At 41.7% G+C, this 25,099-nt stretch overlaps 3 protein-coding genes across 7 annotated transcripts; 2 read left to right on the top strand and 1 right to left on the bottom strand.

Moving 5' to 3' along the window:
* Nucleotides 1-1,929: 1,929 nt before the first annotated feature.
* Nucleotides 1,930-4,333, top strand: rassf11 (Ras association domain family member 11). Its single transcript, XM_041945228.1, has 3 exons — nucleotides 1,930-2,000; nucleotides 2,291-2,403; nucleotides 2,498-4,333. Exons 2-3 carry the CDS (start codon nucleotides 2,301-2,303, stop codon nucleotides 3,838-3,840), a joined length of 1,446 nt encoding a protein of 481 aa, XP_041801162.1. The 5' UTR covers nucleotides 1,930-2,000; nucleotides 2,291-2,300; the 3' UTR covers nucleotides 3,841-4,333.
* A 394-nt stretch (nucleotides 4,334-4,727) lies between these two features.
* csde1 (cold shock domain containing E1, RNA-binding) lies at nucleotides 4,728-20,106 on the bottom strand. 5 transcript variants are annotated; one of them, XM_041945225.1, is made up of 21 exons: nucleotides 20,038-20,106; nucleotides 16,857-17,552; nucleotides 15,662-15,913; nucleotides 13,492-13,690; nucleotides 13,247-13,356; nucleotides 12,169-12,255; nucleotides 11,664-11,761; nucleotides 11,492-11,573; nucleotides 11,005-11,133; nucleotides 10,736-10,861; nucleotides 10,399-10,614; nucleotides 10,077-10,217; nucleotides 9,789-9,953; nucleotides 8,342-8,449; nucleotides 7,889-8,067; nucleotides 7,664-7,776; nucleotides 7,450-7,569; nucleotides 7,163-7,341; nucleotides 6,873-7,036; nucleotides 6,579-6,711; nucleotides 4,728-5,868 (listed from the first exon to the last, which is right to left on the bottom strand). In XM_041945225.1, the coding sequence occupies exons 3-21, from the start codon at nucleotides 15,785-15,787 to the stop codon at nucleotides 5,821-5,823; spliced, it is 2,523 nt and encodes an 840-aa protein (XP_041801159.1). In that variant the 5' UTR covers nucleotides 15,788-15,913; nucleotides 16,857-17,552; nucleotides 20,038-20,106; the 3' UTR covers nucleotides 4,728-5,820. The 5 variants fall into 5 exon arrangements, with proteins under 5 accessions (XP_041801159.1, XP_041801158.1, XP_041801157.1 ...); XM_041945224.1 differs by having other exon boundaries at nucleotides 10,047-10,217; XM_041945223.1 differs by having other exon boundaries at nucleotides 13,190-13,356.
* A 1,103-nt stretch (nucleotides 20,107-21,209) lies between these two features.
* On the top strand, nucleotides 21,210-24,873 carry sike1 (suppressor of IKBKE 1). Its single transcript, XM_041946129.1, has 5 exons — nucleotides 21,210-21,653; nucleotides 22,270-22,375; nucleotides 22,452-22,594; nucleotides 22,722-22,835; nucleotides 23,794-24,873. Exons 1-5 carry the CDS (start codon nucleotides 21,495-21,497, stop codon nucleotides 23,920-23,922), a joined length of 651 nt encoding a protein of 216 aa, XP_041802063.1. The 5' UTR covers nucleotides 21,210-21,494; the 3' UTR covers nucleotides 23,923-24,873.
* The last annotated feature ends 226 nt before the right edge of the window (nucleotides 24,874-25,099 follow it).

A 25,099-nucleotide genomic window follows, 5' to 3' on the forward strand; every position in this document is an offset into this window, starting at 1 on the left:
GGGAATGTGATCTTAAATGTCAAAGTTCCTCTCATGGTGCAACTAGTTTAAGAGATCATGTTAGAAATGGGCAGACGGTCAGATCAGCCAGGAGATATTAAAATGCCGGAGAGAATTTCTTTAAGCTACTGGTGAAGCAAGAAATTTTGTCATATATTTCAAGCATTACCATTAAAATATTTTGAAATTCCAGCTGAAACTACAGTCTGTGGTTTACTCTGGATTGGAATTAAACTTGTGGTTCAAGAATCAACAATACTGTGAAATTACTACTGAACACCATGTTTGGATCTAATCCTCTCGCGTCTCGGCTGCTGTGCTGTTGGGACAGAATGTTCTCCGTAAAAAACGCTTGTAAAACAAAGATATGGAATGAATTTGCTTTCAAGAAGTTGTGGCTTCAGGCTTCAGTTGCTCGTCTCAAATGATCTGACATGTTTGAGGTTGAGCATTTTCCCATTGTAGTGAATTTTCATCAGGTTGCCTCATGAATGTGAACTTGAAGGGAAAACTATTAAAGGCAGGTGGCAACACATGGACAGGCTGACATGAATGAACAGTTCTCTGAAGGATTTCTTTTCCGTTAAATCTGACCATGAACCTGAGAGATTACCAGCAGCTGACCAAGCGGTTTACATGGGCAAGAGGGAGCAGAGAGTCCTAACCTCTCATATTACACCTATCGTCATCATCCAGACTGTCAGACACTACCAAATTACAACAGGTGCTCACAGCTTCTCGTCTGGGAGTTGTTTGGTTGCGTTTGGATGATTTCTTTGGTTTTCAAACATCATATGCTGACCTGGGAGAGGCAGCAAACCAGGAGTTGACTGAACACAAAGCTGTGAACACCAGCATGAAACAAATCCAAAAGAAGCACCTCCATTTATATCTTCACAGTATATAAAAAAGTAATTGAGGTTGGTGTCATGTCACAATGTTTTCTTTGGTATCAAATATTATTATTATGACGACTAATCCTCCAGTTACTCAGGGAGGAGTGAGTGTGTGCCAATAATGGCTAACTGATGCACAAGTCCAGCATGTTTACATGTTCTGTTTGGATTGTAATCACCCTTCCTGTTAGAAAGATAAAGAGGAACACCCAGACCTAAAAATTGCAAAAAAAAAAAACAAAAAAAACAAACACACACAAAAAACACATAATCTCTTGTTGAGACACGCATATACTGGACCTGTTTGTTTTCAGACACAGCAAGTTTTATAAGACTTCAGATTTTACTTCACAAAGCCACTGCCTTCAAGTCAAATCGCTCCACATAAAATAACTTTGATTGGTACAAATGGTGTGTGAATGTGTGTGTGTGTGTGTGTGTGTTGGGACGGAGCACACAGGACACTGCTTTTAACAGCAAATACAATTCTGTTCAATATCTCTTCAAAGGGGAAATAAAAACTGATTTAAAGTGAGACTAGTCAGTGTGTAGGTTGCTTGGCAGCAACACCTAATATCTGTATAGTTCGTACATAAGCTGTTCAGGGTGAAACACAGACTACCAGAAAACTCCAGTGGTCAAATTTGTCCAAAAACACAACAACATCATCCTGTAATTGCCACTTGTGGCCACAGTGGCCGCTGTTTAGACTGAGTTTGCCGTTGATGAGAATAAAAAGCTGCAAGTACTAATAAATTCGGTATGGAAATACATATAACTCTTCATTCCAACTTCAAATTTCTTTCAGCACTAATCCATAACTTGTTTATATCCATGTACTTCATACCACCTCAGGCCTGACAGTAACAAAATGCTTTTTTCTTTTCTTTGCGGTACAATTTCATATAAACAGAGAAATTCAATCTTGCTTTTTTTTAAAGACAAAATTGTAACTATGCACAATGGGTGGGATCATAGACTGTCCTCAAGTGGTACATGCCTTCAGGAATTGTAATTGGTCTTAATTGCTCAAGTTCCTCCCATCCACAACATTCCCCCAGAGCAGAGAAGGCTGAGCATCTGAACGACAGACAGGACGAAAAGGTAGGTCCCTCTAACGCTTTGGCACCGATATTTCTTTAAAAGCCATCATGAAAAACTTGGTTTGTTCATTCGTTTTCAGCATAATGGGGACACGCTCACTGTGGGCATCCTACAAAAATGCTTTACACTGCCCTCAAGTTTGATCAACACAAGATGGGCAGACAGATTACAGTTAATGTTAATGGGGGGTCATATCTGTCTCCACCACTTCCTCAGACAGGGAAGTGAGCCCTGCACAATGTGTGTGTCACACACTGACTAAACTTTCCTTCGTCCTTTTCAAATCGCAGATTGGGCACAATGGAAGTGAAGGTGTCTGTGGACGGTATCCCACGAGTGGTCTGTGGCGTTTCTGAGGAAACCACATGCCAAGAGGTGGTCATAGCTTTGGCCCAAGCCCTGGGTATGTGTGTTTGTGGCTCTGCATCGTAATAAGATTCATGTTCCTTGTGACATGTTGACCAAGCTGACAGCCACATTGTCATCCTTGTCTCTAGGTCAACCCGGACGCTACACGCTACGGGAGACATTTAAAGAGTTTGAGCGGTGCATGGCGCCAAGTGAACACCTTCTGGAGTCTCTTGCGAAGTACGGCGAGCAGGCCAGGGAGGTGCAACTCACACTGCTCCACAACGGACCCTCAGCCTGGGATGAAATGAGCAGGACGAAGGTTGGCAGATACCAGCCCTGCCCGCCACTGAGAAGAAAAGATGCAGGCACCAGGATGCGGCGGGGCAGCAGTTCAGTAAGTTTGCATCGCCAAAGCTTGCCGCCGTTGTCCTCATCGCGGCAAGAAGCTGAGCAGCAAAAGGTAGACTTGAAGAGGCCTAAAAGAAAGTCTCTGACGCTCATGGAGGAGGCCTGGGAGTGGCTGGAGAGTCTGGGCAAAAGCAAGGTCTACAGTACTGCCTGTGATAAGGAGAGAAGTAAGAAGACCGATAAAAGGAATCGTACCTCTTTTGATATTTCTCTCACTGCTGACAAAGATAACTCAGGCCAAAGTAGCAGGAGCAAAGTCAGAGGTCAGAAAAGTTCAAAGTCAGATTTGGATCATCAAACTTCCTGCTGCATGGGAAGTCAGACGAGGGGTAAAGAAAGCAAACGCTCCAAGAAAACTCGAGAGGCAAAATCTGATGACATGCCCAGCTCAAGCCGTGCTACAACTGAGGACGAGAAAAACAGCCTAAGAGAAACCATAATAGGTCAGCTCAGCTGTTTGCAGAGTTTACAGGTCCAGACAGCACACATAGACAAACAGATTTTTCAGCTTGAGGAAAAACAGAGGGCCAAGAAAGCTGAGCAGGAAGCCCAGCAGAGAATGGCTGAGGAGGAGACGGAGCAGATCAAATTTTGGGAGAATGAATTAAAGGCAGAGGAAGGTTATGAGAAGGACTTGAAACGTCAGTTCCATGAGATGAGGGCGAAGGCTGTGGAGTGCAAGTACAGACTGGAGGAGTGCAAGCGCAAAATGCAGGGGCTTGATTTCTTTGCCACTCAAAACGCCGTTCAAGAGGATTCAGAGATGGGTTTAAAAGCTGGTGCAAATGCAGCAACCGCCACTGGGATTTCAACCGTTTCAACTGAGGACCATAAGTGGCAGCAATCTGATCCAGACAGAGATGAAAATATTAACAGGAAGTTCCTGCCCAGAGAAGACTTCAACCCTCCTCATGCTCTAGTTCCTCCCAGCCAGATAAAGGAGCGTCGGCCCACGGGGCCCACTGAACTGAGGGAGTGGTGGACACGCTGGTCTGAAGCCCAAAACACTCAATCACAGTCTAAACAGCAGGTCATTCACCGCTCTGAGCTCACTATTTACCTGGGCAGCACCAAAGTTTAGATTCAAATCAACAGAGGTCACAAACACTATGTCTATGAATATTATGAGTGCATCATTGTGCACCAGCAGTTGTAATTTCATTTCTAAAAATGCAAGAAAACTGATCTTCCTGATTTAACTTGTTTTGAGTGCTTGTATCTAGTACTTGTGTCCTCTGTGTTTGTGATAAAGCAACATGTGTCCACATTAGCACAGTCTTCCTTCAGTTTATTCACTCAAGTGAGCCCCTGGTGGTTAAATGGGTCAGTCCTTAACAAGTGCACAGGACTGCAAGCTTTTAGTTTTTTTCCAAAGTTTTTAATGTTTCCCCTGTGGAGCATTCAACTATGCATATGCAACTTTGTAACACCTGTAGCTTATTTCTTGTCCTGAAGTGAATCATCTATAGAGTGCAATTGTTATCACAGCAACTTTATGCTTTGAAGGTGTTTTATTTAGATTTAAATCTAAGTTGCAACCTTTCTTTGAAATAAAAGACAATTACAAAACAGCTCATGATTTTCATAAAACTTTAATTCAACTGTTGTTTCATTCAAGACCAAAAAGTACATAAGAACCTCTTGTATGTGGTTCAACTGAAACCCGGTGATCTCCAAAGTTGAAATTAATTTTGACTAACTTAATGTGCAGAGGCACAACAGCTCACCCACCATGTCTCCAGAACACAGTAACAGAGCCTGATTCTTAATGCTTTTTTTTAGATTGAACTTCTAACTTTACCTTTCTCCTTCTTGAAGTTAAATTTCTTTCATTATATCTGAAGTTTGAACTTTCACTAAGAAAAAAAAAGCACACATTACATACAGTATAGTTCAACCCACAGGTTTGGGATGCATATCATTTTATTTCTACTAGAAAAGAAAGCCACCCTAAGATTGTTCTGAATATTTTGGCGGTTGGCTGGGAACAGAGGATACATCTAATTTAGTTTTGTTTGTTTTGTTTTTTTTTTTTGTTTTTTTTCATTTAATTTTGCTTGTAGTTTTTAGGCACCTTATTCTTATTTAAGTCAATATTAGCAGATTGAGTTTCAATGGAAAAAGCAAAAATATGTGCAAGGAAAAAAACAAACAAACAAAAAAAACATAGTATAAAAGAACTGCAGATATAAGATGCCACGAGGAATTCTGCACCTGGGAAAAAAATGCTCAAGTGGAGCATGTGAATACCAAAAAGGTATCTAAAGGCTCCAGATGGGTAAAAGCAAATCCCATTAGATCAACTACTTTGACATTCACATACACCTCTCTCTCTCTCACACACACTCACACCATGCTTTCACTTCAGCTCTTCAATAAAGCATTTTAAAACTGCTCAAAAAAACCGAGCAGAGAAGAATCCTCAGTTTAAGCTCGCACATATGAGAAATATGATCCTCCTTATGGAGGGAACTTTGCTTTGCTTTATGAGTCTTGTAGGAAAGCATACAGTAGTGGAAACTTTACAATGAAACCATTTTAAGTTTCCATGGTTAAAGGAGCAAAAATATGAGGGAAAAAAAATAGAGCAGATGCTCAAAGACATGCCAACAGTCACACGCATTCATCCAGGCAAACTACTGGACAGATTACAGGTGCAGAATTCCAGACAAAGCAGATTCAAAAGATAGGGACAGACAGCCACACAGTCATCACTCTGATTTAGAGGGACAAAACCCTCAGAAACAAATACCTCCATTACACACGTTAATGACTTCTAGGATACGTCACACACGCACACACTCAGATCCCATGTACACTGCAGTGTGGAACTCTGTATCAAGTACATCTTACATGGGAGGCAGGGAACTGTGGAATGAGAAAAGTTCCCTCGCAGGTATCGATGGGGACAAAGATTACACATGCCGATTACTGTATGTGTGCGTATGTTTTGTGTATGAGTTTGTGTACAAGCATGTGTTAAATCAAATTCCCTTATCCCCTGCTGTTGCCCCTCGGGACAGCACCCCACCTACACCAAACAGGGTGGGTTCTGTATTGCTCAGTCAATGACACCAGGCTGGCGGGTCTTGCGCTCCACATTGAAGCCCTGTATAGAGGAAGGACAGCCATCATTAACACGGCATCTTACATAAAATGCAAAACTATTCCAATGATAATTGAAAGTTTCAGGATGGAAAATCTAAAGCCTAGCCCATTCCCACTATAAAAGAAATCCTTGTGACAAACCTATGTGCAGTAGCATTAATGCTAATGTTTGCCAGATAACAGCTGCTAATCTCATACGCCAGATAGTTGTTTTTTTTCTTGCAGCACGACAGGTGACGGGCAATTAAAATGTTTACTTTTAATAACTGTGGTTGCATTAGGCTATTGTGGCAAATGTGTCAATGTACAGAATTGCATACGAAACATTACGATTTTTGATGTAAGATTTTTGTATTCATGTGATGAAGTATGTTGAGTTTTCCCAGGCACTTCATTCTGCATGTACAAAATATAATCCAAATAATCCAGTAAGTAGTCATGATTTACATTAGACACACACATTTTCTTTTCAATAACAACTTTGTATTCACAAAGTTTAATATATATATATATATATATATATATATATATATATATATATATATATATATATATATATATATATATATATATATATATATATATATATATATATATATATATATATATATATATAAAAAAGTTAAATTGGTGTTTGAAGCTAAGATTCCATTAGAATTACATATCAGGTCATATCATAGTACAGACAAAACGGCACAGGGTTGGTTGTACCTTTGAATTGTCAGGACCACGGGGCTGTCTTACAATGACCAGGCGAGGAGCACTGGCGTCGTCAAGAGTGATGCTCTTCAATCGGTTCACCAGACGATCAGGACGCGGAGTCACCACTGGTTTAGGCCCCTCACTGTAACATTAGGTACATGATACAAATAATTGGTCTCAATGTTGTTTATGTTACTTGAAAATGATAGCAAATATACTGTGTTATTGCCAGCAAATTTAGCCAAAATTCTAATAAGCACTGAGCCATAAACCAGGTAAACCATGTTCTACACCACTCATTACCTGACTCTGCGTACGTTGCAGGCACTACATTTTCCTGTGCGTTGATTAAGGACAACTGAGAACTCCACCTCGTCCCCAGTCTGGAGCTCAAGGCCATCTTGTACTTCTTTTACATGAAAGAACAGCTTCTTGCTCTCACCAACTTCATATGTGATGAAGCCAAACTGAGGGGAAAAAAAACAAGCAAACTACTTCAGGATTCATTCACTCCAGTGTAACCTGTGCTGTAATAACTGTAACTTCCAAGTCCAAGGTTTCTAATGAATGAAAGTCAAATAACAGATCACTACCTGGTCTTTGACACACTCCACCATGGCTCTACGCTGAGGGACCACGTTACAGGCCATCTTCTGTCCAGTTTGGATGACTGTGCAAACCTGGAACTTCACAACTTCTCCTTTCTGCAGACAGTCTGCTTTGTTTGCCATACCCATGATCCCAAAGGGATAATTCTGGCCTTTAGTTCCACCTGACACAACCATAAAGAGAGGAGGGTCAACATAATCTTTTATTTTCCAAGAAAACAGTGTCCTTTAAATGTTAGATCTATTCAGTTCCATTATAACTTGACACCTACCTTCCTCTGTGACTTCAATAAGCCCTTGGTATTCTGTCTGGGAGGGGTCCACACTGCGTAAGGGACGGATGACTTTTCCCATCATCACTGTCGCACCAACATCCTCACCGATGCCATTCACTAAAAACGGAAAACAGTGATTTCATACACACTGTAACAAGCATTAAAAATATGAATAAAGTAAATTAAAGGGTTGGATTTAAACCCCTCATACCTGCGGCCACTTTGGTAACCTTTTCTGCGCTGACTTTGTTTCCTTTTCCCTTGGAGAGCGTGTACTCCACTGTGTCGCCCAGCTCCAAGTTCTCCAAGTCTCCACACATTTCACTTAGGAGAAATCAGAGATACACTGAGATTTGGGTGTGAATACAGACATTGGATGCCATTAAGAAATTGGCAACAAACAAATTCAAAGTCAGTTAAGAACTTAAACCTCTACCTGTAGTGGAAGAAAATCTCCTGGTCATGGTTTGCTGTCTCAATGAAGCCAAAGTTGTCCTTCAGTGTGGCAACAAATCCATGCAGTCTCTTGGCATTGGAGGCATTGCGGTTGAGGACCCTGATGGAGACTGCACTCTGCTGGCCAGTTCGCTTCACTTCATTGATGGAGAACTCCACCTAAAGGACAAACATAATATGTCAGACACAGGGGGGAGACAAAATAAACAACAGGACTTCAGGTTTCAAGTAACAAATTAATCACTGCAAACATAGCTACAAAAAGGTGTCTTTGGTCAAGGTCGCGGACCTCATATTGCCCACCTATTCAGCAGTTGGGTTTATTACTTTAATGATAAAGTGCTTTTTAGGAAGAGTTAACATTCTGTCGACCCTTTGGTACAATCTTGATTTACTTCAAGCAAACGTAGTGAGCGCAGTGTCACTCAGATACCTTGTCTCCAACCTGTGGGTAACCTCCTCCCTCCAGGTCCTTGGTATGGTATGCCACAGTGAGCTTCACTCCACAGTCTTCATATGCAATAACGCCTTCCTCAGATTCCTACACAGAGTGCACCAAATCAAATCTCCATTATTCTTCCCAATAAGGAGCATCACTAATCGTTGATCCAGCTGCCCCCAGCCAAGGGTGATTGTCTGATCAGTGCTGCACCTGCTCCTCAATAAAAGCGGTGCATGTTACTGATGTCTCAATTGATTCAGATGATTTAAGAGTGTGTTAGTTGATGGTGTGCAGATGGGCCTATACAAGCATACGAGAGGCACCAGTGTGTGCAATGCATCATTCTGCAGCAGCCTAGTTGGTTAGCATTAGGCTAGTCTACAGCAACAGCTCTGAGTTACAGCCTACAATGTAGGGCTGCATAATTACCCATCACCATTTTAGTTTCAACTATCGGGAACAGCTGAGCAATACTCACAATTTATTCTCTCCACAGGTATTCTGTAATTGTCTGAACTGCCCAACTGCAGCACTCAATTTACTGACATTATTGTGTTAGGGATTTAATCCCAACTAAGTATTAAAAACTGTGTACAAAGGCCAGTTGATCACGATGAGAGGTTTATGACATTTATCATCTTAAATTCAAGTGCCAAACAAGGCACCAGTGAAATGAGACCAGTGAAACACCGATTAAATGACCAGTTCAGTTTACATCATTTAGAGAGGACCAAAAAGAAAATGAATGCTACTGAATAAAGATATTACTAAAGACACTTAAGACTGTTTCCAAACCAATACTAGAAATTGGGACTTCTGTTTCATCAACAATTGTGCAGCCCTACAACACACTGAATCAGTGATAAAAGAATCCATGTTTCCAAAGGTTAACTGATGATCAAACACCATGCTGTCAAATAAGAGGAAGGGAGGCAATCAGTGGGCCAGAGGCCTGCAAAGACTAACCTTTTCTACAACTTTACCCTTCAAAAGTAAGAGACAGACATCCATTAGACAGCAAAGCTTGTCAACGTCACACTTGTACACACAGTAGACTTACACTGCATTATTTTTGATTGTTGACTTTTAGATTGTTCATCTTTGACCTAAGAATTAAGTAATTATCCCTTAGACTAAATGTTAGTGAAAAGAATAGACTACTGGTGTGACTTTGTCTTTATCATTCATCTGTGAACTTTATTGATGCATCTCCATGCAGAAGGTCTAAGTCCTACCTTGTCCTTTTTCTAACCAACAAGGAGAATGAACAGGACGAAGAAAGTAGAGGAGAAAGCAAAAAGAAAAATTAGGACTAAAACAAAAATAGGGAAGAGGGGTAGATGATGTGGGTTGGGGTGAACTACAAGGCTACTGTTTGAAATGCACGGGGGATATTTTCATGAACAATAATATTTGTCGTAGTTGTGCACTATTGTACCTTCTCCTTGCTCTTGGTGGGACTGGCATTCTTGTTGGTGGTTGCCACAACTTCCTTCTCCACCACACCCATGAAGCGCTGCTCAGACTGGGTATGGAAGGACACTGTGCCCTTCGGCAACTTCTTGATGCGCACTGCGTGGTTCCTCTGAGCTGACAGCATATCCTGGCAAACAACAGGGCATTTACTTCTAGTTTGTTATTAACAAACAGAAATGATTAGAATGTGCCTGCTTAAGGAAGAATACAGAATACATACTTTAGTGAAAAGCTTACAAACAGGACCTACAGGCACAACAGTGAACTCCACTTCATCAGAGATGTGCAGTTGGCTCTCCTCGAGAACTTCGCTGAAGTGAAAGAACATCCTGGCATCCCTATCCACACACTTAATGAAGCCAAAGCCATCGCGTATAGCTGCAATCACCCCCTAGGAGAAAATTGAGTGACACAAAGTTAGTGTCTGTGAATAGGCTTTCACTTCAGTTCGACGAATATGGCAGCCCCTTCCAATTAGTCATTTCTTCCACCTCTACAATGATACACGACAAAATATCCTTCAACACTTCAGAGAAAAACATGGATCGATTATTTTGATTCTCTCTTTTCACCATTTCGCGGGTCTCCTTGGTGAAGTTGAAGGTGTCTGGGAGGATGTCGATGTTGGTAGCCCTCTCCAGTTTGTCTCTGCGGTCGGTGGAAATGTTGAACTGTATGTGATCTCCCTCCAACAGGGTCACCTTGGACTTTGTGTCCTTCTCGCCAAATGGCAGCTCCTTGTCAGTGAAGCCAATGCGGGCACTGATACGGCCTGGTAGCGGGTCATTCTGTGGAAGCAGGAAGGAAAAGATTTGTGACAGTTGTTATGTTCTGCAGTACTGTTCCCTGTTTGTTTTTATAGCCAAAGCCTCTTCAGAACTCCACTTGGCAGACGTGTAATCAACTTGCCTGGTTCTTGGTGGGAACCTTGGGAATGACCTTGATGACAGTGCCCTCGAACTGCTCAATGCTAATATCCTCAAAGATGACTGTTCCTTGGGGGAGCAGCCTCACATCTGTGGCTACTTCCTTACCCTATGGCCACAATAACACAAAATGTTAGCAATCGTATACACACGGTCAGGTCAGTCAGTAAAAAGTCACACAAGTCAAAGTTCGTCAAAAGTGAATCTATCCAAGTATTTCTGGATGCTAGAGGTGAAAAGCTTTATGCCTACATTTCTGTCTTTGATGGTGAACTCGACGTCATCTCCAGCCTGCAGAGCCTCCAGATCACCCTTGAACTCGCTGTAGTGAAAGAAGATCTCCTTCACCACATCGGCCCTCTCAATGAATCCAAATGCCTCCTGAAAGACAAGGTTCAACATCACAGGCGCATCAACATACTGCTCAAAACGAGAGATCCAAGGCCTGTCTTAAGAGTTCAGCAGGCTACTTTACAGAACTAACAAAAAGGATTGGAAAATGTTACTCATGATTAGTTAATATGTTATAATTATATTTATCTGTATGGTGAAAATCATGGCACAGAACCAGATATAGTTAGCATTATATAACAGGGTAGATCCTGGGTTGACAGGGAAATTGTACAGCTAATTTTCTCAACCGTTTCGGACAGTGCATTTAGTTTTTTGTCAGCTATCACAAGGTAGCCAGACTCTGTCTAATTTGACAGCTCCATATGATGACATCAGTGGCATTTACCTTTGTAGCGCACACCACACCCTGGCACCTCATTTGCTTTTTCTTCACAAGTTGAATATTACGAGCACTGACTGCACCAGTGCTGAAACACAAGAGCAATAAATATAAAATCGAGTAAAATCAAGCTGGGAATGATAGAGACAATACTGACATTACCATCATTAAGACTTACTGCTTGTTGGTCTCCATGTAAAAGCTGACTTTGTCGCCTGTGTCCAGGTGGATATTACCCTCCACATCATCAGGAGTGTAGGTAAGGTAGAACACTTCCTGTGGAAAGTCACACCACTGTCAAACTTTGTTGAAAGGGTTTAGGACACACGTATTAACCCAATGACTATTTCACATTCAAGACCTGTCATAAAGTAAGAGAATGCATATATATGAAGGACAGAGAGCAGTGTGCAGTGGAGGCTGAAGATTTACCCAGTCACCTGGTGCATGCAGACTCTGAGCTCCGCACTGCATATGGGTGCATATCATTTACATGGATTATCATAAATCAAAACGTGGAAGCAGATGTACGTATGCATTTCACAAAACCAGGCTAAGCATGGACCAAGTAATTGAGTGCTGCCTGTACAAAATTCTCAAGAGTGGAAGGATAAAGCTTTCGCTCAATTAACATTCTGCCTTTCATGGATCAAGCATGCTGAGACCCACACCACTTTTCTTACCCCGTTTCTTTCATAACAAACACTGCCAGTGGGCACCTGGCCGGGAGCAGACTTTCCATCCAAGTGCACCGGGATTGCTGAGACAACCTGCAAAAAAGGGAGAAATTGCAAGAGGAGGCCATTAGCACACGGCTCTGCCAGTTGTAGGTCAAATGTTCATTGTTTTACAAAGCCCAATTCAAACATTTCAGGACATGCGATGGATGGAGTGATGGATGAAATGGCTGTGTTTCAAATGTCGATGTAACAAGTATATCAAGTGTCAGGTGTGGTGCATCGTCTACAGGTCAGCAGAGTTGCATGTGCATGATTGTGCTACAGTGTGAAATCTGCATACACTGCCAGGCCTCCGTAACGGCCTCTTGCATGTTGATAACCTGACTGAACTGTGAAATCAATCAGTAGGAATCAGTATGAGTGTGCAGCTTTGTGGCGTCCCATTGTGCCCTGCATGTAGACTTAAGATTAATTTTGCGTATACACTCCAAGACAAGCACTGTCACTTGCATTTGAGGAATTTTACATCACCAATGAGCCAAATGCAAAAAACTGCCATGGTATGGCTTTGCCTTCCCCTGCTGAGTTCAACGTGATGATGCAGCAGTCAGGTTGACTGACTCTTTACACCCCTGTACCCAAAGGGTACATGAAAGATTTGTTTTAGTTTAAGAGACTGAACAACTGAGCTACATTAGTTGCCCTAAGCGTTCAGAGAAAGTAATACCTTGCTGGGCAATTACATTGATCAACTTTGTTCAGAAGGCATTCAACAGCTCCAGCAAACATGCATGTCAGCACAGCAAGCCAATCTGTAATTCAAATGTTTTCTGAATCTTCAAAGAAAACATCCTTTAATCTAGATGCAGGGTTAGAGGGGGTTCAAATTTTGCAATGTACTGAAATTAACCCCCCACCCCCCAAAAAAACCCAAACCAAAACAAACAAAACACACACAATGGGCCATTTAAATGTTACGTTGACAAACAAGGACAGAACCAAAAATAAAATGGTGTTCCTTAACTGGATGAATATAACCATGCAGCACAGTAAAGGGATAGGCGTGCAGGTCTGGCCCCACCTGGCCCGAGATGCGCTCCTCTGGCAGCACCTCTGGCTTTATCTTTAGCAGCTTCACTGCTATGGGCTTGCCAGTGCGCCTGTCAGAGGATACCTCAAACTCTACATCATCTGAGGAGACAGAAGCAGGAGAGAACACACTTAGCACACTTCAGATGATACACTGACAGTTTCCGTCATGTTGTGTTTTTATTTTCAACAAGTTTCTGCAGGTTAAGTATGTATGATTAGTTCAAAGCCTCTCACCTCCTATTTTAAGCTCCTGCAGGTTGCCATTGTACTGGGAACAGTGGAAGAAGAGACGAGCCTGACGTTCGGAGCACTGGATGAACCCGTAAGAAGTCAGGAGCTTCTCCACCACACCAGTCTCTCTAATGCCAGGCCCTGTCCCATTGGCATATGCAGTGTGTCCATTATTATGGAGCATGCCTGGGTCAAAACTCATCTGAGGAAGAGGAGAAGCAAGTGTTACAATGGCATCCAGTGGAGGATCAACATAAAGCATATAAAAAAAAAAAAAAAAAAAAGGCCACAGTTTAATATAGTGTTTGATGCCAACCTTAAAAAAATACTTCAAACATGCAGGTAGAGCAAAATTCAGAGTAAGTGGGGAGGGGGGAAAAGCAAAAATAAAGCTACATCAGAGTCTTCTGGGACTATATGGTCATCAACAGAGGAGGGCACGCATTGATAATGACTGGATCGAATTTCAGGAAAACTTATACCATTGACTGGAAAAAAATAAAAAATAACCACACTATGTGGCACTTCCTGGTGTCATGCACTATAAGCTAAAATTCACTCAATTTGTCAAGTGATTTTACTCCTAAATCACCACCCAAACTTTTCAGAAATCCCATGCAAATTCCATGGTTAGACAAACAAATGCTCAAAAACCGTTCACCTCCCTCTACCAACCAACCATTAATTATACTGGAATACATAGTTTATCAACATCTGCCACTACATCCTGGTTGAATTCATTTTTCACACAAAAAACCATGCTGTTAGCGGAAGTCACATGACACAACAGTCCATGTGGGCACTGCCGAACATGCCCCCTTACTGATCTCTGATACAAGGGAGTCCGCTTGTGTTTTTTACTTGCTGGATGAGGATGACAAGAGATGGAAGCGGAGCGGGGAATAGACATGGGACCAGTAGAGGTGGATGGGGCAGAGCCAGTGTTGCGAGCCACTGGAGGTTCAGAGGAGCCTCTTTCCATATCTGACACTGGGGACAGGACTTGAGTATGCTGTTAGGAGGAGGCAACAGCTTACCAAAAGTATAGTCATAAGGTTTATTTTTTATGAATTGTATCATAATTTGTTTCGTTATCACGCAACAGTCGGTGTCCAGCAATTCGGTACTAATACACTGCATGTTCAACTTGATCTTGCTAGTCTGCAGATGTTCCAATAGGGCGTCTAGTGTTTGCCCACGAACCAATTTTTGGAGGCTCAACATACACACAATTCACAACATCACGCCAATATACAACATGTTCTCGTCTACAAAGATTTCTCCAATGCTATTTTATCTTTTAGGTCATTACAATCACCACCACCACCACCATTACTACAACTCAAACCCTGTGAGAAAATCCTGAGACCAAAATACCAAGCAGAAAACCATAAGGCCACTCAGGAACAACGGATCTGCTACCATGACAATCCCACATTACAACATCTGTCAAAAGCACTAATAAGTGGTTCAAAACACTAGTGCATTCGAGGTTGTGCCTCTACAGAGCAGACAGACGAAAAAACTAAAAAGATCGACCAACTACTTTGTGAAGCCAGTTGCAGTTGAGGGAAAGTGGTTTAAGTGCAGTGTCGCGAATGTCACTCAAGGTCAAGTAAAATAAAACTACTGAAGATGGAGAATCAGAAAATGCAAATGACAGGTCAAATAGCGGTGCATCTACAGAGACTTTGTGACGGGTTATGGGTTATGAAAGGGGTCCCAGAGCAGCCTCTTCGGTTAGGCCCTGTACTGAGCTACTCTGAACACATTTATCAATTTTTCCTAGGGACCAATTGGTTGGTAGTTTAGCTTGTATTTCTGTTGCCTTGATTTCAGTGATGTGCCAGCTTTAATGTAACCCAACTTGTTTTGCCCGTGTCACGGCCCGACTGAAGTTTAACTATATTGTGACGCAAAGTAAAATTAAGGAGAAAAAGAAGAAAAAAAAACAGGCTCATGGATTTGTGAAAAGCACTGAATTTCTACAGCCTGTATGAGCAGAACACCCCTCACCCTGCAACAGTGTAACTACGTAGAGGCTAGTCTCGGGAGCCCGAAAAAGGATGAAAAAGGTTAGGCCATTCACAGCAGAGAGATGCAGGGCAAGGTGGGTGGATGGGTGTTCGATGGGGTGGGGCACGTAGAAAAGAGGTGGGAAGGTGGAACTTACGGATCGGCCATATGGCGACAGGCTGAGTCCGACAGGGGAGGTGCTGCTCAGGTCAGCGCTAACAAACGCGGTGGGTGGCGACGCAGGCAAGGTAAACTCAACAAAGCCTTTCCAGGGGCTGCCCATATTTTCCCATAAACTCGGACCAAACTTGCTTGAGCACTTGCTGAACTTGATTACTTGTTTGAATTTTTTGCTTGACTGTTTAGTACTATTTTTATGTAACCACCCAAATGATACACCGCTGGATGTCTGCAAGGGTGAAGAGAGGAACAAACATAACGGGTAAGGCAGATAGGTCAGCCAGTGTGCAAAGTGTCACAAACAAAGGAAAATAGCTGTGGGCTTTTATCCCCCAGAAAAGGCAAAAATCAGGGAGGATGTGACTTGAAAACGACAGAACAGGAAAAAGGTGCGGGCTTGGGTGTGGGAAGGCAATCAAATCATTCTCAAATTGAACTGAAGAACTAGTTGAAGTGTTTGGAGGTGATAGCAATTCAGTTCAGCTAGCTTATGTGACGTTCTCTTTACCAAATGCCGATGTAGAGGTCAGTGACATGACAGAATTAAACCTTTAACGTAGGGTCACTAATCACACAATAGGAATGTTTAACCATGTGCAAAGAGCTGATGCTGCCATCTCTGTGGTTGCAGGTGCGAAATCGGCTGTTGCAAATAATCACTGAAGATGCTGCCATTTAAAAAATGACATCCCCTAACTAAATGGTGAGGCCAAAAATCCAGACATAGTTTCAATAAAAGCCATTTTAACAATAGTTGCATGGGTATTTGTCAAAATTGGATGTGTTTAAGCAAAAAAGGAGGAAAATGCACTGTTATTTGTGTTCAGTGATAAAAAGAAAACAACCTCTGCATTGCGGCCTAAAAATCAGCGCAGCTGGCCAAACTGAATCAGAATTGAGCGTAATACAATCTGTGTTTGTACATCTGTATGGATCAGGGTAATGGGTACACACAGGGAATTTACTAAGGACAGTTTCCGAATTTGAACCAACTTGCAGAATCTAATTCTTATATTCTGAAACGTTAAACCCCTTAGAGGGAACAATTTTCAGCACATTGGTGGGAGGAAATCATTCGAAACAAGTGAGATAAGTGCCTAAACAATTAAAAAATACAGCTGTCATTAAGATGATAGGATCAGTGTTATGAAGGGGCTAGAAGTGAGACCCACCTTTATTTGTTGTCTTGAATCTTGTAATTCTCAGGATCTCTGACTATTCAGTTCCTGCAGATCTCTTCACGCACACAGTTGAACACACACACTTGTTACAGGTTTCTGGCACAAGTTCTAGATGGTTGCATTAAGCAAAAAAAAGGGGAAAAAAAGAAAAAGGGGGGATAAATCTAGTTTTAAAAAAGAAAAAAAGGAGGCAAACGCAGGTGCAATAACACTGCTTAGAAAAAAATACAATGAAAACAGTGTGAGGAGTCGAGGAAGAGAAAGACAGGGGAACTATGGGGAGGGGGGGAAAACTAGCAGATAGCAGCCCACTCCACACCCCGGTGGTGAGTCGGTGGTGTGGTGAGGATGAGGAGGGCTAGGAGCAGCGTTGGGACGTGTGCTTTGTCAAAGCTGTTGAGTAGGCACAAACTTCTGGTTTCAGATCAGTTATTGTCTTCTCAGAATATGCTTAGGCATCGGATTGCTTCTCTTCTGCGTTTCAATTGGGCTGATGTGCGTCTTCTTTGGTCGTTTCAGGATTTGGTTACTTCTTGTGTTTTTAAACCCTTGAAATGAGCCTTTTTCCTGTGTCTTCAGTGTTGCAACTTTGCTTGTTTTGGGAGGTTTATCTTCAGTTTCCTTGTTATGATCTGAACTTGAAGCAGTTGCGGATGGTACAAAAATTCAGTTCCGTTTCACTTCATACTGTTGGGAAAAAGCAGACTTAGTTAGCCGAGCAGAATTGATGATTTTAACTTCACCTTATGCTGATTAACAACTTCACAAATCAAAATGCTTCAGTTCACACATAAAAAAAAAGAAAAGATAAAAGGCCTGACTTTCTGACAAACTGACAACAGCAACAATCCTGATGACCGGTGGCTTGACAGTTTCTTGAGAACAGTAGATTCTTTGCCCCTAGACTCAGAAGTATAAAAATAGGTCTTCCTCAGATGCCTCTGGATACAGCCCACAATGCCAGGCAGCTGACTAGCAGGCCAGAGCTGTTGATCAACAAGTCCTTGTACATACCTTCAGTTCAGGCCATATTTAGTTTGAATGTGTACCATGAGTGTGAACTTTGCTAAAAGTTAGTTAGAAACTCAGTAACTTATGTCCAGTCAGTAGGTTAGAGCAGAGTGTTGTTGACCTAAATACACAGCTTTGAAAACAAACTGGGCGAGCCAACGAGGGACACATGATATCTATTCTGCTGGGACTGTGTTGCAATCACTCCAATCTCACATACTTCCTGGAAAGTTAAAATGTACTGCCGTCAAAATGCTCAGTTGGATTCCTAGTAGTAGAGAGGGGTTTTTTTTTTTTTTTTTTTAGAAGGTGCCTCCTTGGTATTCAGATCCAAATGTTAAATTATGATTAACCGACAAGCATGTTTGTTTTGGTGTCATTTGCAACACTTGAATGAATACTAGACCCACAGGATCTAAAGCTGTACAGCCAAGTGATAATACAAAGAAGTCACTTATCACAAGATGGGTTGGTTAAGTAGGTTAAAGGTCAGGAGCAATGAACAGAGACGACTAAAACTGACAACTACCTTGGAAGAGATGGGCTTCTCTGCTCCCCCTCTATCATCTTTGGTGACGCAGAAAGAGAAAACAGTCCACCCACTAAACCACCAGCACCGATTGGCCGTTTCAGCAGTTTCTCCTAAGCACTAAACCACGTTTAGCTCGGCAATCAAACAGGACAGACTATGAACCATACGGACTGTCCCAGTTAAGACAGAACGGCTAATAAACCCACGATAAAGTCTCTTTAGTTTCGCAAGCTTTAACACGACGCTGCTACCCTTTTCTGGGCCCGAACAACAACCGCCCTGACAGGACCAACCATGTGACTGCTTAGCAATCCGCCATCCTCAGCTGGAACTGCTAATGTGGCCTGATCCAACACGTTGCGGCATGCAACGCTATCGAAAACGTCACATCTAGGCTAGCCAGCGAATTCCCAACACATGTCAAACTCCACAATATATATGTCAGAACAACTGAACATGGTTCACTTTTCGCTGTTTCGATGTGTGTTAGTCAGAATAACCCGCACAGTAACAGCTAAGTGTAAATCTCATCATCTAAATGACCTTGTGTGGACAAACAGAAACAGACAGATTAGCATCTCGCTAACGCTAAAGTCATAAACAGCTAATAGCCCCGGGCGTTTCCGACTTTTGCTTGGAAATGAATTCACTGCGACAGTGTGAAATTAGCTCAAATAGTAAGTACATCGGGTAATTTTATTTAGGTATTTGGTTATCATCACAGGTAGGTTGATCGGAATCTGTTCTGAAATTTAGCGGACAGCAAGCACTCCAATCTCCATTCACAAAACTGCCGTTTTAACGTTTTGTGGGGTATTCTAAAATATATACACGTTGTGGATAATTATTTGAGACTTGTCACAACACGACAGGGTGTACCGATGTATTCGGCATCGATGTGATAAACGAACAATTACTTCATTTTAATTAAATAATACTTCGTAGACCTGGTCAACACCGCACTCTTTCCTCCCGGCACTGTATTTTGATAGAAATGTAACCGCACAGACAAAACAGAGTTTGGAATGGTCGACATGAATGTGACTGCGGACAGAAGGCTAAACCCTAAACATTAGTTACAATATGGGATATGTACACCTGAATATAATCAGGGTCAAAATACATTAGCAGTAACTGAGTTTATTCTCTTAAACACAGATATAACAGAAAGATAACGTTATCTGAGCTAACGGCACGAGGACAGGACAACAAAGAAGCTACGACAAGCGATCGCAGGCTCGTGCTCAATTCTAATCAGTTACCACTTTCCTAATGTTTGACACATCAATGTCACACAAGCACGGTCTCTTGGTTAGATTGGAGTACGTTTTAAAAAAATGTTTGTTTATATGAGCCGTTGACAATGTAGGTAGGCCGTTCACTATGCTAAGCGGCTAATCGCAGTTAGCTAGCACGCTGCTAAACTGCTTGGTCCTTGTGTGTGGTGATTTATGGTGAGGAAAAACACTGCTGCCCCCACCCAGGCCCGAGCTCTGCGTATGATTAAGCGTAGGATAACCAGTTAAATTCTAAAGACCCACAGAATAACTAAGAGAAAATGTCTTACTGACACATTTCAAACACATGTTTGAACAGTTATATAAAACAGGATAATTAATAAAAACTCACCCCAACAGCTTTCAGCACTGTCACCAGCGCCGCTAGAAGCAGCACGGCACATTACGTAGTGATTAGGGAGGCGGCTACCGCGATATTTCATAGCGTTCGGATAACCAAAGAGCCTAAAAAGAAAAGAGTGGCCACTGCCACGCAGCTGCGGATGAGTAGCCGCCATCGTTATCTCGCAGTGAATCATGGGAGGTTCACCATTATCATACAGTATTATCATACAGTTTGATAATGGTGACATATTTTTTTCTATAACTTGTTATTTAGGCTCGAAAGCCATGTTACAGGAAATATCGTGCTCGTCCTGTCATTCGCCAAATTCCAGACATGTGAACTCAACACCTATCCCATATTTAATCTCCTGACAGTGACTTTTCTCCTCCTACAGTACAGTTTCTGAGGCTACACGTTGCAAATTTCGGGTGTACTCAAGAATGAAATACAGTGCTTCTCAGTTTAATTATTCGCTCCACTGATATTATTGATTATAACCGTAGAAGCTTGAAATACTGAGGATATGTTAAATAGGCTGATTAGATCTTTGATGGCTGTTCAAATGTGTACTTGATTGATTTCAGCCTTAGAGGGACTATATAAATACACAATACAGTCTAAATGCCGTCCTTAATTATTACCATATTCTTGTGTTTGCTGCTGTGAGTTGGGAGGTAAAGCAACATGGTCATGGCCCAGGCAGGAATGGGGTTTAAAAAATTACCAATTCCAAATTCATTATGTCAAGGAAAGTCATAGAGCGACCTTGACTAAACATGGTGTATCTTCAGTTCTATGTTTGAAATAAACTTAACTGAACTACTTTCCAAACAACATTTAAAAACTTAAAAGGTTATTTGTAAAAAAAAAAAAAAAAGCCTCATTCTGTGACAGTTTTCAACAGTAGCTTATAGAGGACATTGATGGTTAATAAAACTAATAATTAGTTAATCTTCGTTAACTAGAGTATTTGAAGTGCTCTGATCTGTTTTGTTTTGCTTTCTTTTCAGTATCATAGAATATGATTTGGAACAGCACAGCTATTAAATCAATGTCACTGTTGCTACTTTCAAACTTGCATGAGTTGTAAAATCTCCAGGGATGGCGCTATATCCATATCCAATTAAGGTTTGCGATTCGTCTGACGTTATAGAAAGAAGAAGAAGAAAACACGGAAGTGACGCCATCCCCTAGTCTCACACGGAAACGGAAGACTTGACAACAAAATACAGTGACAAGTTTTTTAATTCGTATGTATTTAATTAATTCAGTCCACCGACAGATATTTCCAAAGGCCTGCAATAGTTTGCACACGTTGCTACAAAGGCTCTGCAGCTGCCTCGGCTAGCTAAAGCTAGATAGCCAACGTAGGCCAACACTGCGAGGTATTTTCACCTTAACCGGCTGGTGGTGTGTGGAGTTGCTTGTTTACGTTGCATACAGGGGCTGCCACTTTTCAGTAAATGGCCTGCACTTTAGAAAAAGTGTTGGGCGATGCCCGGACCCTTCTCGAGAGGCTGAAAGAGCACGACACGGCCGCCGAGGGATTGATAGAGCAGTCCGGGGCCCTCAGCCAGAGAGTGCATAGCATGAGAGAGGTGGGGAATGCCCTTCCAGACAAGGTAAGGACAAGCAACTCAACATGTTTGCAAAGAGATCTCACTCAAGTACATAGCTATGTCGAGCTGCACTGCTCAGTGGCATACACAGAGGGCTGGTAAGAAGAGCTCTGACTTACCCAACAATGCAGAATAAATGTACCGCATACAGATTTTACTGCCCCATTATTTCACAGATGTTTCCTCCGATGATCCCACAATCTTTTGCTGTCAAAACACATCTGAACCACTGCTGCGATTATAAAGAAAATAAGTGCTGCTTATTTGGTCACTTCTGTGGCCAGCTTATTCCTTACATTTTTTCTGTTGAGATGTTTTGTTGATGTGTATGTTTGAGATGAAAACAAAAGTGTTAAATTCCCTTATTGCTGAATGGAGTTTGGCATGGCAGTCATGACACTCCCTCTCACGTCCTGAGACTACGTGTTATTTTGTTGTTGTTTAATGTTGCATGTTCAGGAGTTTATTTGCTTAACGAACACAAAGAAGGAATTGTTGGCCAATCAGTTCAACCTCTCATTCTTGGAAAAGCAAAGATTAGATGTTCTGAATGCCAGGGAATCATTCCTTTGGAACATCCATTTCTTACCACTGCCCGTTACCCCCTCTCTCCTCCCAGCACATAGAGGACACTTCAGAGATTCAGGAGCTGACCAAATACAAGCCTCATGTCCTTCTGACTCAGGAAAACACTCAAATCAAGGAACTACAGCAGGAGAATAAAGGTAAGACAAACACTCTGATCTGCGGATCGGATGGCTGGTGTTTTCTTTGCTAACCCTTTCGTGACTGTCTTTGCAGAACTCTGGTTGTCTCTTGAAGAACACCAGTACGCGCTAGAGTTGATCATGGGTCGATACCGCAAGCAGATGCTCCAGCTGATGATGGCGAAGAAGGAGCTGGACACCAAACCTGTGCTCAGCCTCCACGAGGACCACGCAAAGGTACCCCTGCTGCCTTAGCTTTTCAAAATTCTCGCTCATTCGTAGGTCAGGGTGCCAAATGAATGGTTTTATACAGTTAAAATTGCACTGATCTGGGGAAACGCCTTGCTTTCTGACTCTCCTCCAGGAAGTGCAGAGCCAGGTGGAGCGGATATGCGAGATGGGCCAGGTGATGAGAAGAGCAGTGCAGGTGGATGATCAGCACTACTGCTCTGTTCGGGAGAGGCTCGCTCAGTTAGAGGTGAGCACAGTGCTTTAAGAGAGTCAACAACAACTGTAGATGTTTTTCTGCGTGAATCCATGTTTCTGGAAAGCTGTTTCTGAAAACTGCACAGCGATACTGCCTCTGTATCTCTATGTGATATCTTTCATAGATGAGATGAAAAGAGATATATTACACACACACACACACACACACACACAAACCTGCATTTTTGCACATATCACCTATAGAAATATACTAACTGAATAATATGTGTACATACAACACAATATACATGATTACACTTTCTGTGTATATGTATGTAGAAAGTCTGTAGATCTGTTACTCTGGATATAATGCACATGTATATGTTATGTATACTGTGTTTTTAATCATTTTTTGACTTAATCATTCATTGTGTTTTATGTATTGAATCAGGTAGTCAAACTTTTGTCCGTTTTATTTTACACTAGGATCCTGGTTAACAGTTTGGAGCTTCCTGGTTATGTTTTGTGCATGTAAACAGCTTATCCCTGCTTTGAGAAACCTGGATATACTACCTGGAGTACTCCAGGATACCAGGCATGTGAACACTGTGTCCAGGGTACTGAACCATCTCATAATGGCGGAGATGATGAAAAATTGAGACACACTTGCAGACAGACAATCAGAAACCTGGATACTCATACATACGGGAATTTGAATGTAAAACAGGATAAGGCTAAAAACTGGGATGCTAATGCACATGTGAACACAATTATGGGACTATTTTGTTAGGGCAGAAAATAGTAGGGAAATAATAGGAAGCAGAAATCCAAAAGACTGATGTCTCAGCCTTGACTAATAAATCCAAAACTATCTGCTTGGCTAGGTGCTGCTAGAAGTACAATATGCAATGACATGCTTTTTGGATCAACTGACCATTAAACTCTTAAAATGACTATGTAAATGTTTTTTTTTTTTTTCCTGAGATTCATGGTTATTCTGTCTTGTTCAGATAGAGAACAAGGAGCTGCGAGACCTCCTGGTCATCAGCAAGAGCTCTGTGAAGACAGCGAGAGAAGAAACCAGCCAGCCAGCAGCAGCAGCACAAAAACAGTCCCCTCAGCCAGGGCCTGATGAGTGACGAGAACACATCACACTGAACTGTGGTCAGAGCAACGAGACCTTCAGGACCAGGAGACAGGGTCGATGATCTCTTTACCCATGTTCACCACATATATATTTTTTTTTACATAAAATGGAATGCAGTCAAACCACAGCATATTTTCTGTAGTGACGGCCACTCACACAACGTTCTAGGCAGCACTGTCTGTGGGTTTATCTGGATGGTAGCTATTGTTTTCATACGAACAGTGTGTGTTTTATCACTGCAGTTGTGTTGGAGGGAATTTCACATAAACTATGACTTTTACTGTCACTGACAAGAATTCAGTGGGAGCTAAGATTCACACAGTACATGTAAATCTTTGGCCAAGGATATATTAACTCTTCAAGGACACAGTTTCTACCTCTTTGGTGCCCCTTTGCTGTTCACACACACTTCACAATGTGTAAAATGCTCATAACCACCCCTGCTATGCGTTCACTTGAAGTCCGTTAAGAGGCCAACTTGTATTCTACACCATTTTAAGAGTCTGTGCTTGATAATCTCTGCCAATAAGATGACTTTGGCTGTTTCACACAGTTTGCCTGCTGAGGAGTGATAGTGGATCATTTGTATTGTCCATCATTTTATGAATTGGATATGTTTGTTAGTCTGTTTGTATAATTCACATATAACATGATTTCCATGTTTAGTACTTTGATTACGTGTGTTAAACACCAGTTTTCAGATTCGGATGCAGAATTGTCAATTGTCCACGCTGATGGCAAGTCTTTATTTAATGGTTGCAATATCAAAATATGCCAACTTTTTGTGTAATGGATGTCAAATGCTTGCGCACTGTGTGTTGTCAGAAATTGTATATTGTCATCTCAGGAAATCAGTGTTAACAAGGCAAACATGCTGTAATGACTTCACGACAGTGTATCGATTTGTGTCAAACGAAGTTTCACCTAGAAACTTTCAAATAAATTTGCAATTAAAAAATGTGCATATGTGAATTTATTTTTTCTGCCATACTGTACATGTACGGGTGATGTTTGATGTTTAATCTGAGTTAACATTCCCCGTCTTTAGTCAGTTAGAAGCACTGCTTTATTTTAAGAACGTGAAATGTCACAAAAATAGTAGATAATGATTTTTTTTTTTCTTTCATCACATTCCCAGTGGGTCAGAAGTTAACACTTACACACTTAAT

Source organism: Chelmon rostratus, chromosome 10, assembly GCF_017976325.1.
Source record: "Chelmon rostratus isolate fCheRos1 chromosome 10, fCheRos1.pri, whole genome shotgun sequence".
Lineage (NCBI taxonomy): Eukaryota > Metazoa > Chordata > Actinopteri > Chaetodontiformes > Chaetodontidae > Chelmon > Chelmon rostratus.